Genomic DNA, 14,954 nt, shown 5'->3' with positions numbered 1-14,954 from the left:
GATCAAGGCTGGACACGGGGAAGGGCAGGAGGTGATGTGGGGGGAAAGCGGTTGTTCACATTTTTGTGGGGGAACATTCAAGTGTTTTGGTTACTGTGTTCAGATCAGAGCGGTAGTACAGTATTGACAAAGTGGTGGAGTAAGCAGGAGATATTGGGTCTTGCGGGCAGTCACGCGTAGGGAATTGCTGTGAACCAACAATATGACCACTGGGGTTGATATAATTATAGGCTCCCTGAATACCAGAGGAGTGAACTCGCCGACCAAGAGGTCCCTGATTCTGAGAGTGTTTCAGAGAGCACAAGTGGATGGCCTCATGGTGCAGGAAACACACCGGTACTGGGTAAAAAGCAGTACGTTGGGGCAAGCGCAGTGGGTAGAATTTATAGTGCCTCAGCTACTTTTGAAAAAAGGGGGGTGGCAATCTTGCGTTCTGGCCACTTGAGCTTTAGGGTGCATTCGGAAATAGTGGATCGAGAAGGTAGATATGTGTTTATAAAAGGGAAATTGCAGGGAAGCCCTCCGAGTCTGGGTTCGATCTATTGTCCCAATGTGGGTCAACTGCCTTTCTGGGAAGGGTGATGTCCAGACCGAAGGGGTTGTGGAGGGTCTCCTGATAGCTGGAAGGGATTTTAACGTTGTCCTAGACCGCACCAAAGACGACAAGAGAGTGAGGAGTACCCCGATGCCGCAGGTGAGAGATGATACTTCCATACGATTTCGAAGGGTGAACAAGGAGCTTGGTATTTTGGATTCTTTGATTGAACTGTTGGTGGGAGACAGACCGATCACGTATTTCCCGATTTATCATTCTTATTCGAGAATCAATATAATATTGTTGGACAGCACATTGAAGGGACAGGTCACGGGTTACCAGGTTGCTTTGGTACCGTGGTCAGATCACGATTTGGTGAGGTTAGCGAAGGGGAGTTGGGCAGCCCGGAAGCCAAGAGGAAGATGGATATGTAATGATGGTCTCCTTAAACATAGGGATATTGCGCAGACCCTGCTCAGCAAGATTAAAGAATACTCTGAGCATAATGACAACAATTAAAGACTTGAAGGGGGCACGTCTCCTGGGAATGACGGCTTTTCGGTGTGATTCTATAAACAGTACATATCTACTCTAGCGCTGTACCTAGTTAGGGTTTTTAACACGGTCTTGTTGTGTGAGACTCTTCCTGACACAATGATGGGGACAATCATAGCAGTTCTTCCGAAGGATGGTAAGGATCCGGCATTGTGCTCTTCCTATGGGCCAATCTCCCTATTAAAAGTTGACGTTAAGATCTTGGCAAGTTATTGGGCAACAGAATGGAGGGGGTCTTGCCGACATTGGTCCATGGGTATCAGGTGGAGTTCATTAAGGGTAGGCAGGGAACAGATAATATTAGAAACACCACAGATATGCTGTATCGCGCCAAGTGGCAGATTTGGAGGCAGGCCTAGTAACAATTGACTCACAGAAGGCATTTGATTGGGTTGAATGGCTGTACATGACGAAGGTCTTGGAAAAGATGGGATTTGGGAACAATTTTATGAAGTGCGTTACAGCTTTGCATAGAGCCCCTGCAGCACGTATACAGGCGAACGGGGCGTTCACTGAACCCTTTCACTTGTCGAGGGTTAATGGCAGGATGCCCCCATCCTCTTTGCTGTACGCCCTAGAAATGGAACCGTTAGCAATTTCTATCCGATTGAACCCAAATATAAAAGGAATTATGTGTTGGGGGATGGACTACTAGCTTTTGCTATTTGCGGATGACATATTGGCTTATTTCACCGATATACATACCTCCCTCCTGGAACTGATCTCGCAGATTTCGGGTCGTTTTCGGCTCTTAAAATAAATGCAGATAAATCCTGGGTGATGCCAATGAGGGTAGGGAGGTTGTTTCTTGACTTGGAGGAAAGGGTGCGAGGAATGAGGATAGAAAAGTCTGATATTAGAAATCTTGGGGTTCGCATTACTAGGGATACCTCAAATTTAGTGAAGGCATACTTTGCTCCAATGTTAAAAAGGATAAGAGCAGACCATAGAAGATGGGAGCCTGTGGTACTGTCGTGGTATAGCCGGATGACCTCTGTAAAAATGAATGTCCTGCCCAGTCTTCTCTATCTTTTCACAGCACTCCCAGTTGTTCTCTCGGAGAGCTTTTTCAATGAATTGAGTGCCATGGTGTCTAACTTTATCTGGGGAAATAGAATACCAAAGTTTAAGAAATCAACCCTTGTGAGGGAATATGGAGGATTCGGTCTCCTGGATTTTCAGGGCTATTATTGAGCTGCACAACTGAGGGTTATGCTGCAGAATATGCAGGAGGGTCTTCAAATGTATTGGACCTATTTGGAGGATCTGGAGGCTCACCCTAGAAAGGTGAGGGACTTCCAAATGGGCTCCTCTAAAAGAGGTTTCTCACAACTTGAAGAGTCATCCGACCCTGGGCGTATTGTGGGAGATATGTAGGCAGAAAAAAGAACAAAATCTGTCCTCGTGGCCCTCCCCGTTGACCACAGGGTGGGGTACACTGATCAATGTGGCCCCGCAAAATTGTAGGTATTCCCAACTATGGTTAGACATGGCGTTAGAAAGAGCGTGTCAATTGTTCCATCAGGGGCGCTTCTTGGTGATTGAGGAGTTGAGGGAAGTGATGCTGTAAGTCAAAACATCAGCCTTCGACTATATAAGGCTGAAGGCATATTCACAGCGCAGAAGTGGGAGGAATCCATTTCAAGGGATCTTATGCCTTTTCCCAATGTTCTTTGACTCGGCGGTGAATAGAAAAGGGATTGTTTCATGGTTGTATAAGGCTCTGATCATGGCGGGCACCATGGGGAGCGGCAAACATAAGGGGTTTTGGGAGGAATTAGCCATCTGGGAAATTTTGGAGGAGGATTGGGATAGGATATGTAAGATAACGTTTCACAGGAACTTAGTTACTGCCATTATGGAACATAACTAAGGTTCTCCCGGGGTGGCACAGAGATCCTCCCAGACTAAGGCATCTCCCTTATGCCCCAGAGCATTCGGCCAGGTGGGATCCTTAGTTCATATCTGGTGGCGATGTCCAAAGGTGCAATTTGTTTGGGAGGACATTTTGAGTTGGATCAAGTTTATCACTGGACGGAAACTGGAGCTGGACGCCCTTAAAATATTATTGGGCATCCAAGCAAGAGATAGGGCAGAGTAGAGGTTACAGAGAATGTTGGAGGCTATGCTGAGAGCAGGGAGGATAGTTATTGCCAAGAAATGGAAAGATTAAAGCATCCTGACGAAAAAAGAATGGGAAAAAAATACTTCAGGACATAATGATAATGGAGAAATTGACAGGTACAGTCAATAACTACCTTGGATACTATCTTGAGGAATGGGGCACATTGATTGCCAAATGGGAGTAGGAAGGGCGATGACTAATGGAGAGGGGGGGTACTACTGCATATATACAAGTATTGGCAAGATGCAAAGCACACTGACTCATTAGCTGTTAACTGTATTATATTTATGAACTCACATCATGTGCCTGTAAATTCTAGTCACTCCCAGAAAAGACATACTGTAAGAGATGTGCTTATCCTCGATAGGCTAAACCTGTGGCACTGAATACATTATGTTAAGAAAAATCTATGTTCTCTGGGCTTGGGAACATTTTTTAGTATAACCTTCTCCTGAAGGACCAGTCGAAGACAACGCAACTTCAAGCATGTTCACATAGAAAGGAACTCAAGACCTTCAGTAGCGAGCAAAGTAATCTACTGTCAACGCTGTTTTATCTTTTATGCAACTAATGCACAGTAATGACAATTACTTGTGGGTGTTTCGAAAAGTTATTCCAGAAGACTGATCATATGTCTCTCATCAACTTCCATTAGCCTCCAATCCTTAGGAATAGATTTCTTTTAAATTATCAGTGTTGTAAATATGATGGTACATCACTGCAGACAAATATGCATGTTTCATTTTATTCCCTGTCGTAAATATATCATTCTGATACAAATGATTTTGAATTTTAGACACTATCATGAAGTGTATTTCTAGTTCATGCAAACAGATAATAAAAGAGTCTACTGGTCTCTGGAGCATTTTCTTCCATCATCCATGAGAATTGGACAGAACAAAAGCAATAACTGTGATGTGTTTTTATTGTAGAGCACAACATCCTTTGTATTATTTGGATTGCGTTTTATGTATTTATATGATATATTTTAAATAATGATTGTAATGTGTCAATTTTATTATGAATTGCAATAAAAATCCTTGCGGTCATCAACTGTCCTGTGAGCTAATTCAGTTGACATGGAAAAAGCTTCTGATATAACAGAATGGCCATACCTGACCTTGGCTGGAGATTCATCAAGTTGATCAACACACATTAACAAGTATTGACAAATGGCTAGTAATCACCATCATTTGAGCTTAAAATACTTGTGAGACTAGGATGCCACCATATCTCGCTATCTCGCCACTGGAACCTTTCACCATTGAGAAAATACACTGGAGTGACTAGTCCGTTTTACCCCATAACACTAGGGGTTCCATATACAGGGGACATGACTGGCTCCTTTTTAATCTAGAACACTTTCCAAATACTTTTAATGTGCAACCCCTCCCATATGCATACCCCAGGAGGGTCTGACTCGTAAACCAGCACTTTCACAAGGTAGCGTGTTACGCTTCATCACAGTCTGCTATTTTGTGATTTCATATATGCTATCGCCTTACCTGTCCATGAAGCTGGGTCAGAGTGTGGCCTGGGGTGAAAAAGTGTGGCCGATACTAGCCCCTGAGGTAGACGAGGAGCCTCAATTGAAACACTATTAACAAGTCAGTGGCCAACGGGAGCAATAGTCCTGGTGTTTGTGCCTGACATATCTTGGTGGCAATGGCACTGTGAAGAACTTTAAGAAGATCCTAGAGTTCCTCTGCAGGAGAGGAACATCCTCAACCAATCATCACCAGGAGCTTTTCCACTTACTGGGTGCTGTGATCTGGATGAGAGATGAGGGAGTTTGTAGAAAAGGAGGCAGAGGCAAGCAGTAAATATGACTGAACCAATATGACCCAGGGGTCCACTGAGATGGACCTCCAAGCCTTTACTTGAAGGGAGATTCTGCCCTTCCCCAGGGTAGCATGGGGCCAAACATCTCACTCTTTGGTGAATGCGCCATGAAAAAAAAAAAACTCAGTACGGTGTCCTGCTGCTTCTTTCTATAGGAAATTAGGGAACCTGTTGGGTTGCATAGCCCTTCAGGCCTGAAAACCTCTTACATCCCACAAGGATTGGAACAAAGTCCCTGATATTCCAGAGGGGATGGAAAGGATTTGGTTGTAGTTTTAGCCGATACACCTAATGATTTAGCCACCAGGATGTTTGCCTTTATTTCTGTCAATTCCTCACTTACTGAGAAATAGGAAAGGTTCATCAAGTCAAAAGGGATTTCTATTGGAAATCTGTATTACATTTAGTGGCCTTCATCCAGGCCTGAATTCCCACATCAACATGCACAGGTTTAACATGGGTGGCTGTATTGATCAGGTTCATGGCATATTACATGATGTTCTGAGAAATCTGCTTGGCCTCAGAGTCGTGAACAGAACAGTTCCTTTTGGTCCAGGGACAAGAACATCGAAGAGCCTGATCATTTGCATCACAGATTCTAATTGGCTACCACCAGGGGTGGACTGAAACTCTGGAGATTTCTCGGTAGGCCCCTATGTGCACCCTGGGTCTCTTTGGTGTGGTAACCTATTTTATATCCACATTTTTTTCTCATAGGAAAGGGGGTTGGGCTTGCTGAAAATATGTAATATGGGGCCACTTTGAAAATTATCCCCAGAGCCTCTTTTGGTTGCCAGTCCTGCCATGGCTACCACCATCAACATGTCACAGTTTTCCTGATGCAGATGATGAGAAATGCTTTTGGTACACCTTTTCCCTGTACCCTGAAGCAACCTCTACTCCTTGCCCAAAGCTGAAAAGCCCCCTCTAGGAACCACTTTGATATATACAGGGTGGTGGATGACACCAGTGATGAGTGTGGTTGAATTTAGGAGGCAAAAAATACCTTTTCAGCAGGAAGAAATCTGCATCAGAAAATAATCCTCCTGCTCAGCACCAGGGTGGTGTGAGGCTTCTGCCAAATGCTGGAACTCTCAACAAGCAGATTTTCATGGAGGGGAACCCCTGAATGCTCATTGACCTTCGCTGCCGAAATAGACAAGAAACCCCCTGGTTTAGCATGTGAGGACTCATTGATGAGAGTTCCCAAACAACCCCTCCATAAAGGAATGGATCAGCCAAAGAAAGGCGTCAGCCAAAGGAACTGCACCAAAACCAGGGATACCAATGGGGGCCAGCAAAGGAAGGGTCAGCTAGGATAAGTGAGACGGTGGGGGAGGTGTCTAAGGTAGACGGGCGTTGATGGCCCTGGAAGTGTGGTAGTAACCAATGGTTGAAAGAGGGCATCGGAAGGAAGATGCAGGCCGCCGAGGGCGTCAGGCAGAGCCAGGAAGAGACACCCAGCCTAAATCCTGAGGTGTATGTGAAGCTGAATCTGTTTAAGAAGAGGAACGTGTGGCTGAGGCACTTGAGGGTGACCTCCTTAATTATATCTTTGAATTCGGTGAAGTGCATCAGGACCCTTTGAAGAGGACTAGGGGGTCAGTGGAAACAGAGGCAGTGACCATGTTGCAGTCAAGATAGGTTGCCAGAAAGGTGCCCGGTAACTCATGAGCCATGCAGTGGAATAAATCAGCTTGGAAAAAGTAAGTGGCAGGACCACTGAAGACAGCAATGATATGTGTGGGAGCCAACCACTCAACTCAAGGTGCAAAAGGATCCGTGCTCAAAGGATCACTTGGTGGAGAGTGGTGTTCACAAGTCTCTGCCATTGTAGCACTCCCTGCAGACTCCTGCATCACAAAATGTTGTGAAAAGTTAGCATCTCACGCATTGGCGCTGCCTGCAATTTTGTGATTTCATGTGTGTGTCACTTAACCTGTGCCAGAAAATGGGTCGGCCTGGGGTGAAACAAAGTGGCTGACACTAGCCCCCGAGATAGAAGAGGACCCTCAGTGCAAATGTTAGTAACAGCTCATTGGCCCTTGGGAGCCCTCTGACATTATTGGGTGGAAATGACACACTAGGACTTCTTTAGCCCACTGATGGGGTACCTTGGAGTGCACCTGGTTTCAACCTTGGAAATTGACCAAGTATTGTCCCCAGTGCAAGCATCCCTGTGGATGCTCCCAGTGTCAGCACCAAAGTGTATATCCATGGGATTGGCCACAGTAGAGCGAGGACCGTAAGGGTACCTGCAGGAAAGGAATACCCTACGATGGAGTCACAAGGCAGGGGACGCCTTAAAATAAAGAATTTTCTGCAGGAAAGGCAAAAACAGATCCTCCCACCTCTAATGATACTGGTTAAGTGTTCTGATGGAAAGTACATCAAAGCATCAAGGGATTCCCAGTGGTACTCTGTGCCCAAACCATCCAGATGAAGGGACTGAAGGCCAGCCACCAAAACCTGCTACTTGCAGCAAATTCAACAAGAAACAAACATAAAAAAAAGGTTTTTACTAGCGTAGGCAGAGGAAAGTACCAATACCAAACAGAAGGGAAGAAAAAAGAAAATGAAAACAGGAGAAAAACAGACAAAAACATTGTCTGTGTGCCTTAACGCCTCCAGTCCACCTGTTGCAGAGAAAAGGATTGTCAGGAAGGGATGATGCTGGCTCCACAAAGTGTGCGGCTGCACGTTACAATTAATGGAGAAAATATTTGTACTGGAACAAAAAAGGACTTCGATCCGTCCCCATGAATAGAAGACTCAAGAGTAGGGAGAAAAGCTTTGTATATGCAAGTGATGATTAAATGATGGTGGAAGATTCAGAGACCTCAGTTGCACGTCTGTTATAAAATGTTAAAATGATTATATGGTTTCTGGATACAGAATTGCTTTGGGCAAGTCCCATATTCTGCCCATGTCAAGAACATGGCTTAAGGACTGCTTTCCAAAACAAAACTTTCAAAGGTGTGTGACTGAGATAAAACGAAGGATTAAACGTAATAAATATGATGTTTTTATTTATACCACACACCGCTACAATTTGCATGGTCTCGGGTATCACTAACAGCATTCTGATAAATAACCCAAAAATTCAGCCGATTGAATTCAAGACACTCGGATGGGCCAACCGCAACTCCTGCTTTGCATTACTCCTCTCCAAGAGGAACCTCAGGGGGCAGGGAGTCATCCTACTCTTCTATGGTGGTGTTGGAGATGGAAGTGTACATAACTGTCCTGCAGTTGGTCAAAATGCACATCATGCTGTGGATGAACACCTGAGCATACCCGAAACAACCTGAAAAATATGTTTTTCAAATGAATGAGAAATCTATTGCAAACTCATCTGGAAAAACAAAATGACTGCGTATGGCCATCGTGACTCTGCAAGAAACAACCAGATTGTAATGTTAGAATCTGGATGATTTTTGTCCATATTATTATTTAATGTTTCAAGTAAATACAATTTTAAAACTGATCAGCAGCTTGTGATGAACAATTTGAAGACATACTACTACATTGGTCCCCTGAAACCTTATAGAATAACAGTCAAACATCACACACCAAAGCAGACTAAATACTTTCATCAGTGCTTCAAGTTATGTTCTATATGAGCAGTGGCCTGCAGGTGTTTTGTAGGAACTGTTAATCTGGTGCAATTCATGTAAGAAGATCATAAGGAAAAGTACTAAATGGGCTAGATGATCAGCAAAAGAATACTGGGCACTGAAGACTTGATGCTAAATGGTATACATTTTACCTTTTGTGAACCAAAGGCAGAAAGAGCTTAGTGAATCTGTGAGCAGATAACTTCTCAGAAGCCAATAGGACTTCTTTTCAGACAATACAATTTAAAATTATTTACAATATGTACAGGACTCTGCAAAAAATACATCACCTAAAACTAACTCTTGCTATCTGCTGATTATGCAAATCTAAGAAAGTATCCATGCTGTATGTTTTATGGACTCACTAACAGATATACTCCTTATGGTCACAGGTAAAAAAGTATCAAGGAAGTTAATAGTGAGGAGGTTCCTCTGAATTGTCTACATCCAGAGTAAACAATCCAGAATAAAAGAAATGGTTGCCAGCGTCCGAAATGACAGCAAAAAAGTGGATACAGAGCCAATCTGACTACAAGGCATTTCTGATTGTAAAATGTAAAGACCTATTCAGTGTCTACTAAGTAAAAGTATGTTAATTCCGAGTATCATTTCATTGAGTATCAATCAATTAATTAATTCATGTATTGTTGTACAAGCCTTAAAAGTAATATTGTCAAAATCAACACTCATATGGAATACACATAGAAGGATAATATTTACAAATTAGACAAAAAACTAGAAAATCGAGAGAAACGTACAAATTACAGATTAAGTCATAAATCTGTCACACGCATATATGGTGTGCACTAAACAAGAACGTGAGTGTATATGTTTGAGTGCAATTTACACAAGTTCGTAATATATTTCATTTAATTCTTCTTTTCCCCCTGTGTACATTCTTCTGAGGACCTGTTTGTACAAGTAACTGCAAAGTAAATGAAGATTAAACCAAAGTCAGAAACTGCTTTTTTTTCTACATTCCTTGAAATACACTTATAACTCACATTGAATAGAACAACCTATAACAACTGCTAGACAAAGCTTTTCCCTGTCAAAGAAAATCAGAGGGAAATGAACACATCGCCTATCCAAATACATAGGCAACACATCCATCCAACTACTTAAATGACCCTTTGCACATTCTTCCCACACCTGTACACCAAATCAAGCTATTAGTAAAACCGGTTGAAACTCTGGGCACTTCCCACCAACAGCACATATTTGTACACACCCCCCAACCCTGTAACCTTCAAAATGCAGTACCTGAACATGATTTGTCTCTAAAACATAATTCAAGCAAATTCGTGTTTTCCCACAGAAAAGTTGTTTCGTGCAAATGTCCACGAGTGCTGGCCTAGAATGTCTCTCTTAAATTGCAGGATAGCCTACATGAGTTTAAGTAGATCTGCAGCACTTACATGGACATTTACGATTGAAAATAGGTGAACCAGAGTACATATTTTTTTCTCTTTTTGTTTTCCTCTTCCCCTGATCTGACATACTAGTCTATGGTGTAAACGCTGTATTTTATAATCTCTTGAAATACAAATACAAGTATAAACATACACTTTCTGGTATAGAGCACACCTTGCCATCATGTGATAAATTAGCTAATTTGGCTGGTATTACAGAGAAATTAGAGATTTCGGCCCACCAGTTTCCTCATTTGATCAAAGGTGAACTTCAACTTTGGTTTTAGGGATACCTCAATGATGGGACCTGGTGTAAAGGAAAGCACGAAGGTGTGGTATCACACACAGATTAAATTATGAAGTCTAAATGTAATCACTTATTATACAAGTAAAAGGTGAACAATTGATTTGTTTTAGGCATTGCAGTTTTTAGAGTTCACATGTATATACCTACATAAACCTAATAACATAAAAAGGCAGTGGTTTCCTCCAATCAAGCGCACTGCACGCCTTTTCCCCCTCTCTCTTTATTTTAATTTTTGAGTTGTTACTCTCTCGCACCTTCATCTATTTAGAAGAAACGCATAGAACCAAGACAATTTGAGGCGTGCGTTAGACAACCTCTATTCATTAACTTAAGAATCCATTGCCCGGCACATGCGAATATAAAAGGGGGAAACACAAGTGACATAAGGACTAAGGAAATGAGCCTGTGATGGCTTAAAATGATATGATATCCTTAGCCAGAAAAAGATTTTAGACATATCATAATATGACTGTTTTACAAACAAATCACTGTAGAATTAAAATAAAATGCTTTACCTCTAATGTTGAGAGAATAACCTCCATTCCAGTAGATCCTTTTGCCGTCATCTCCTTTCGCGATTTCTCTGCAAATCAAAAATGGAAAGCTAGTTTAAGAAATAATCAAAATAGAAGGTTAAAACAGTGAGTGGAATATACAGGACTCTGATGCCCTTTATATTTCAACAATATATGCAATCAGAATGTATAGAAAGTGGCCATTAACCACTAGTAATATCTATTTTGTATTGTGTTTAGCTGAAGAATAATGTTAAGTGACACTGGCGTAGCTTGGGAGAAGTTGAATGAAGGAGTGAATCACAAGAGCTGCATCCCAGGTTAATCGGCTTGATGCACACAAAGTCACAGATGCCTTCAGGAAAGCAGCCATAGGCTAATCACTTTACAACTTCTGTGTTGAAGCCGGGTAGGATGAAGAGAGACAGAACGTGATAAAGAGAAAGAGAGGGTGTAGTGTAGGGAAAGAGGTGACAGCGGGTTTATATATACAATGAAAGGGGGCAAATAGATTATCAACACTATTTATTACCATATACATTAAGCTATTGGGAGAGCAGGAGGGAGCAAGCATCAGCACCGCTAGGTTGAGCTCAACTCCGTTGTCATTATTCAACCTGCATTCTGTATTCCATCACGCACGTATCTCCACAAGCATGACGCAGGACCGTGATGTAGCAGCTTGTTCACGAGGCACATTCTGTCTAGCTGCAAACTTCTCGTAGCAGAGATGTGAATACTACACAGCTTCCCTCCTTTATAATAACATTGAACAAAATTAACAAAACAAAATGAATAACTGTTACATCCTCATGGGGCCCGCAGCTTGAACAAATGTACACATAGTCCTCCATGTTTTGTGGTTTGCGCCAGACTCTTCCCCACCTCGACTTGTGAGGAAGATCTCTGGTGACATCTGGAAAGGAAATATCCTTTACTTTCTTTGTGCACACACACGATAACTATGTTTCCTTCACATTATTCATTCTTGGTATTTTCCTCACATGTATTTTCCTCACACAACTTGCTCTACTTCCAGTATCATTTGTTAGTCCACTTGCAAACTTATCACCAGTACAATCCACTCGTCCACTGTCACTCTTGGCACTATTGTCCTGTGATTCCACCACCCACACTCTGTCTGTATTCCATATCCTCCCATCCTCTGTTCTAACAGCATGTTTAAATTCTTCGATAACCTTAAGAGGTTTAGACCATTTACATGGACCCTTTCTTAAAGCAGGAGGAAGTTTGATTCTTATCACATTTCCCAAAACAGGTTTTATGTTTTTTCTATTCACAGATAGTCGTTTATCATAAGCAAGTTTTTTCTTCATCTGGACTATCCTGATATTCTCACATACAGACTCAAAATTCCTCCGTACTTCATTGCCTTTACTCATCCATGATGGTACCAATTTGGTGTTTGCTTTCTTCCCCCTGCTTAAGTCAAATGGGAACAAACCTGTGGTGGAGTGTGGAGTAAAATGATGTGCCACAATTTTCTCCTTCACAGCTTTCTCCAAGTTCAATCCATTCGACCATGCCCATGGAATAGTCTCCTTGAGCACCTTATTAAACTGACCACCACTCCATTGGTCTGTGGATGACAAATTGCACTCTTTTTGTGTTCTATGGAATTCCTACTACAGAACTCCTCAATTTCTTTGGAGCGAAATTGAGTACCATCGTCAGTCATGATGCTCTTCCGCAACCCCTCTCTCTCACAAATTTCTGAAAGGAAAACAGTGACAGTTCTTGCAGTGATACAAGGTCTAACTAATAACTCAACCCATCTAGTTAGAAGGTCAATTACAACCAGACAATATTGTTGTGTTCCATTACTATTCACAGGACCCAACACATCCATACCCATTTCATCCCACGCTTTCTCGGGAATCTCTGTCACAACCATAGGGTGTTTCGCACCCACGCAACCTCTCTCACTTTCATTGCAAAGGATACAATCTCAAATGAACCGCTCAATTTGAAGATCGCAGCCAGGCCACCAGAAGTCATTCCGTATCCTCTGCTTGGTTTTCACTATCCCCTCGTGACATTCATGACCCAAATCAATAAGTCTTTGACATACTCTTGATGGTGGGATTATTTTGTCAACTCTCATGATCATGTTATCATACACATACAGTTCATCTGCAACTTTCCAATAGTTTGAGACCAAGTTCTTCAAATCTCACTTTCGTCAATGGATTTTGACTTTTGACAAGTTCTTTTAAATGTGTTAATACACTGTCCTCTGCTTCTGCATCATTCCATTCATTCTGTGGAATAGATGTCGTCTTTATACTCAGAACGACTTCCATGTCACCTTCTCCTTCATCTCCAACTTCAGACACGCTGGTGAGACGAGATAAGCATTCTGCAGCAATATTTCTAATTCCTGGAACATATCGTACAGTACAATTAAATTCTTGCAGAAGCATTACCCATCTCCTAATGCGATTAGACACCTTGTCCAATCCTTTAGTCATGATGACATTAACTAGTGGTTTATGATCCGTCTGGAACTCTACTTTGACACCCCAAATGAAACTTAACTTTTCCGGTGCCCATTTTATGGCTAGAGCTTCTTTTTCTATAGCGGCATATGACTTTTCAGCTCCTTTTAGCAATCTTTAAGCAAAAGCAATCAAAACCTCCTTGCCATCAGCTTCTCGAGTGAAAACAGCTCCTAAACCCACATTGCTTGCATCCGTAGTAATGATGGTTTTTCTGTTTCTTCTGAAATCCTTCAACGCCGGGGCTTTAGCCAAAGCAGACTTAATGAATTCAAATTCTTCTTCACATTCATAGCTCCATTCAAATGTTCTCTTCTTGAGAAGCTCTCGCATCGGAACAGTGTGTATTGCAAAATCTCACACAAACGTCGAATAATATTCTGCCATACCAATGAAAGTACACACTTCCTCCTTAGTGTTTGGTCTAGGCATGCTTCTTATTGTATCGAACAATTGTTTCTTTGGCGATATGCCATTTGCTGAAATTCTGTGACCTAGATTTTCAATTTCCGAAAAATTCATATTGCATTTGTCCTTGCTTAGAGTCATTCCCGATTTGTGTAGTTTCTTGCAAACATACATCAATCTTTCATCATGTGTTTTTTGGATTATCTGCATAGATCAGGATGTCATCTTGAAAACATATGATGCCCGGCTCTCTTTCAAAAAGTCTGTGCATTATTTTTTGAAATACTGACGCAGCAGACACCAGTCCAAAAAGCATCCTTTTATATTGATATAGTCCATCAGGGGTGATGAAAGCTGTAAGTTTTTTGGAATTTTTGTGCAACTTCACTTGATGATATGCTAACGTTAAATCCAATGTCAAAAAGAATTTTGATGGACCAAGCATGGAAATAAGTTCTTGAATATTAGGAAGGGGATGTCTATCAGGGACAACACATTTATTTAGTTCTTGCATGTCCACACATATCCTGAGTTTACCAGATTTCTTTCTGAATACAACCAACGGTGAGACCTACTCACTAGCATCAATACTTTCAATAATACCTTGGTCTTCCAGAATCTTGATTTCTTTCCTTACTTCATCTCTCATGGATAGAGGTATACGTCTTAACTTCTGTGCTACAGGAATATGACCAGATTTGAACTTTATTTTATGTACGTATCCTCTGAGACATCCAATTCCTTCTCGAAATACTGCTTTTATGATGTCACACAAGGCTTCTGTCACTCATTTTATTTGATCTGATTTCATCACTTCCAAATGCTAAAACAGATTCGTTGGTGGTAGAATCTAATTTCACTTGAAGTTTGCTTTGGTGTGTCCAACTTAAAAGAGGTGTTTTGCCTACACTGGTGATGACAATGCATTACTTACCGTAAAAGCATTTCTGATGGTTGTATCTGCTTAGATTCACATGCTGTGCATAGGTCCGACATCCAGTGGTCACTGCGGAGTATTGCATTTTGTTTTTCGTAGTCGAAAAGGGGACGTCGACAAGGCGTGTCTGTAACACTATCCCTATAGTGACGTGTGTTGTACCCACAATCCCTCACGCGTCG

The 14,954-nt window shown here is 41.9% G+C and overlaps 1 protein-coding gene across 4 annotated transcripts in view; it reads right to left on the bottom strand.

Moving 5' to 3' along the window:
- AGTPBP1 (ATP/GTP binding carboxypeptidase 1) overlaps positions 1 to 14,954 on the bottom strand; it is a 2,604,148-nt gene that overhangs the window by 2,018,365 nt on the left and 570,829 nt on the right. For all 4 annotated transcript variants that reach the window (XM_069625853.1, XM_069625856.1, XM_069625854.1 and 1 more), the window contains one exon: positions 10,909 to 10,976. In XM_069625853.1, the coding sequence (XP_069481954.1) occupies positions 10,909 to 10,976 (68 nt within the window). The remainder of the gene's footprint in view (positions 1 to 10,908; positions 10,977 to 14,954) is intronic.

Source organism: Ambystoma mexicanum, chromosome 6p (assembly GCF_040938575.1).
Source record: "Ambystoma mexicanum isolate Mex_15411 chromosome 6p, UKY_AmexF1_1, whole genome shotgun sequence".
Lineage (NCBI taxonomy): Eukaryota > Metazoa > Chordata > Amphibia > Caudata > Ambystomatidae > Ambystoma > Ambystoma mexicanum.
This window is presented reverse-complemented; position numbering and strand designations above follow the sequence as displayed.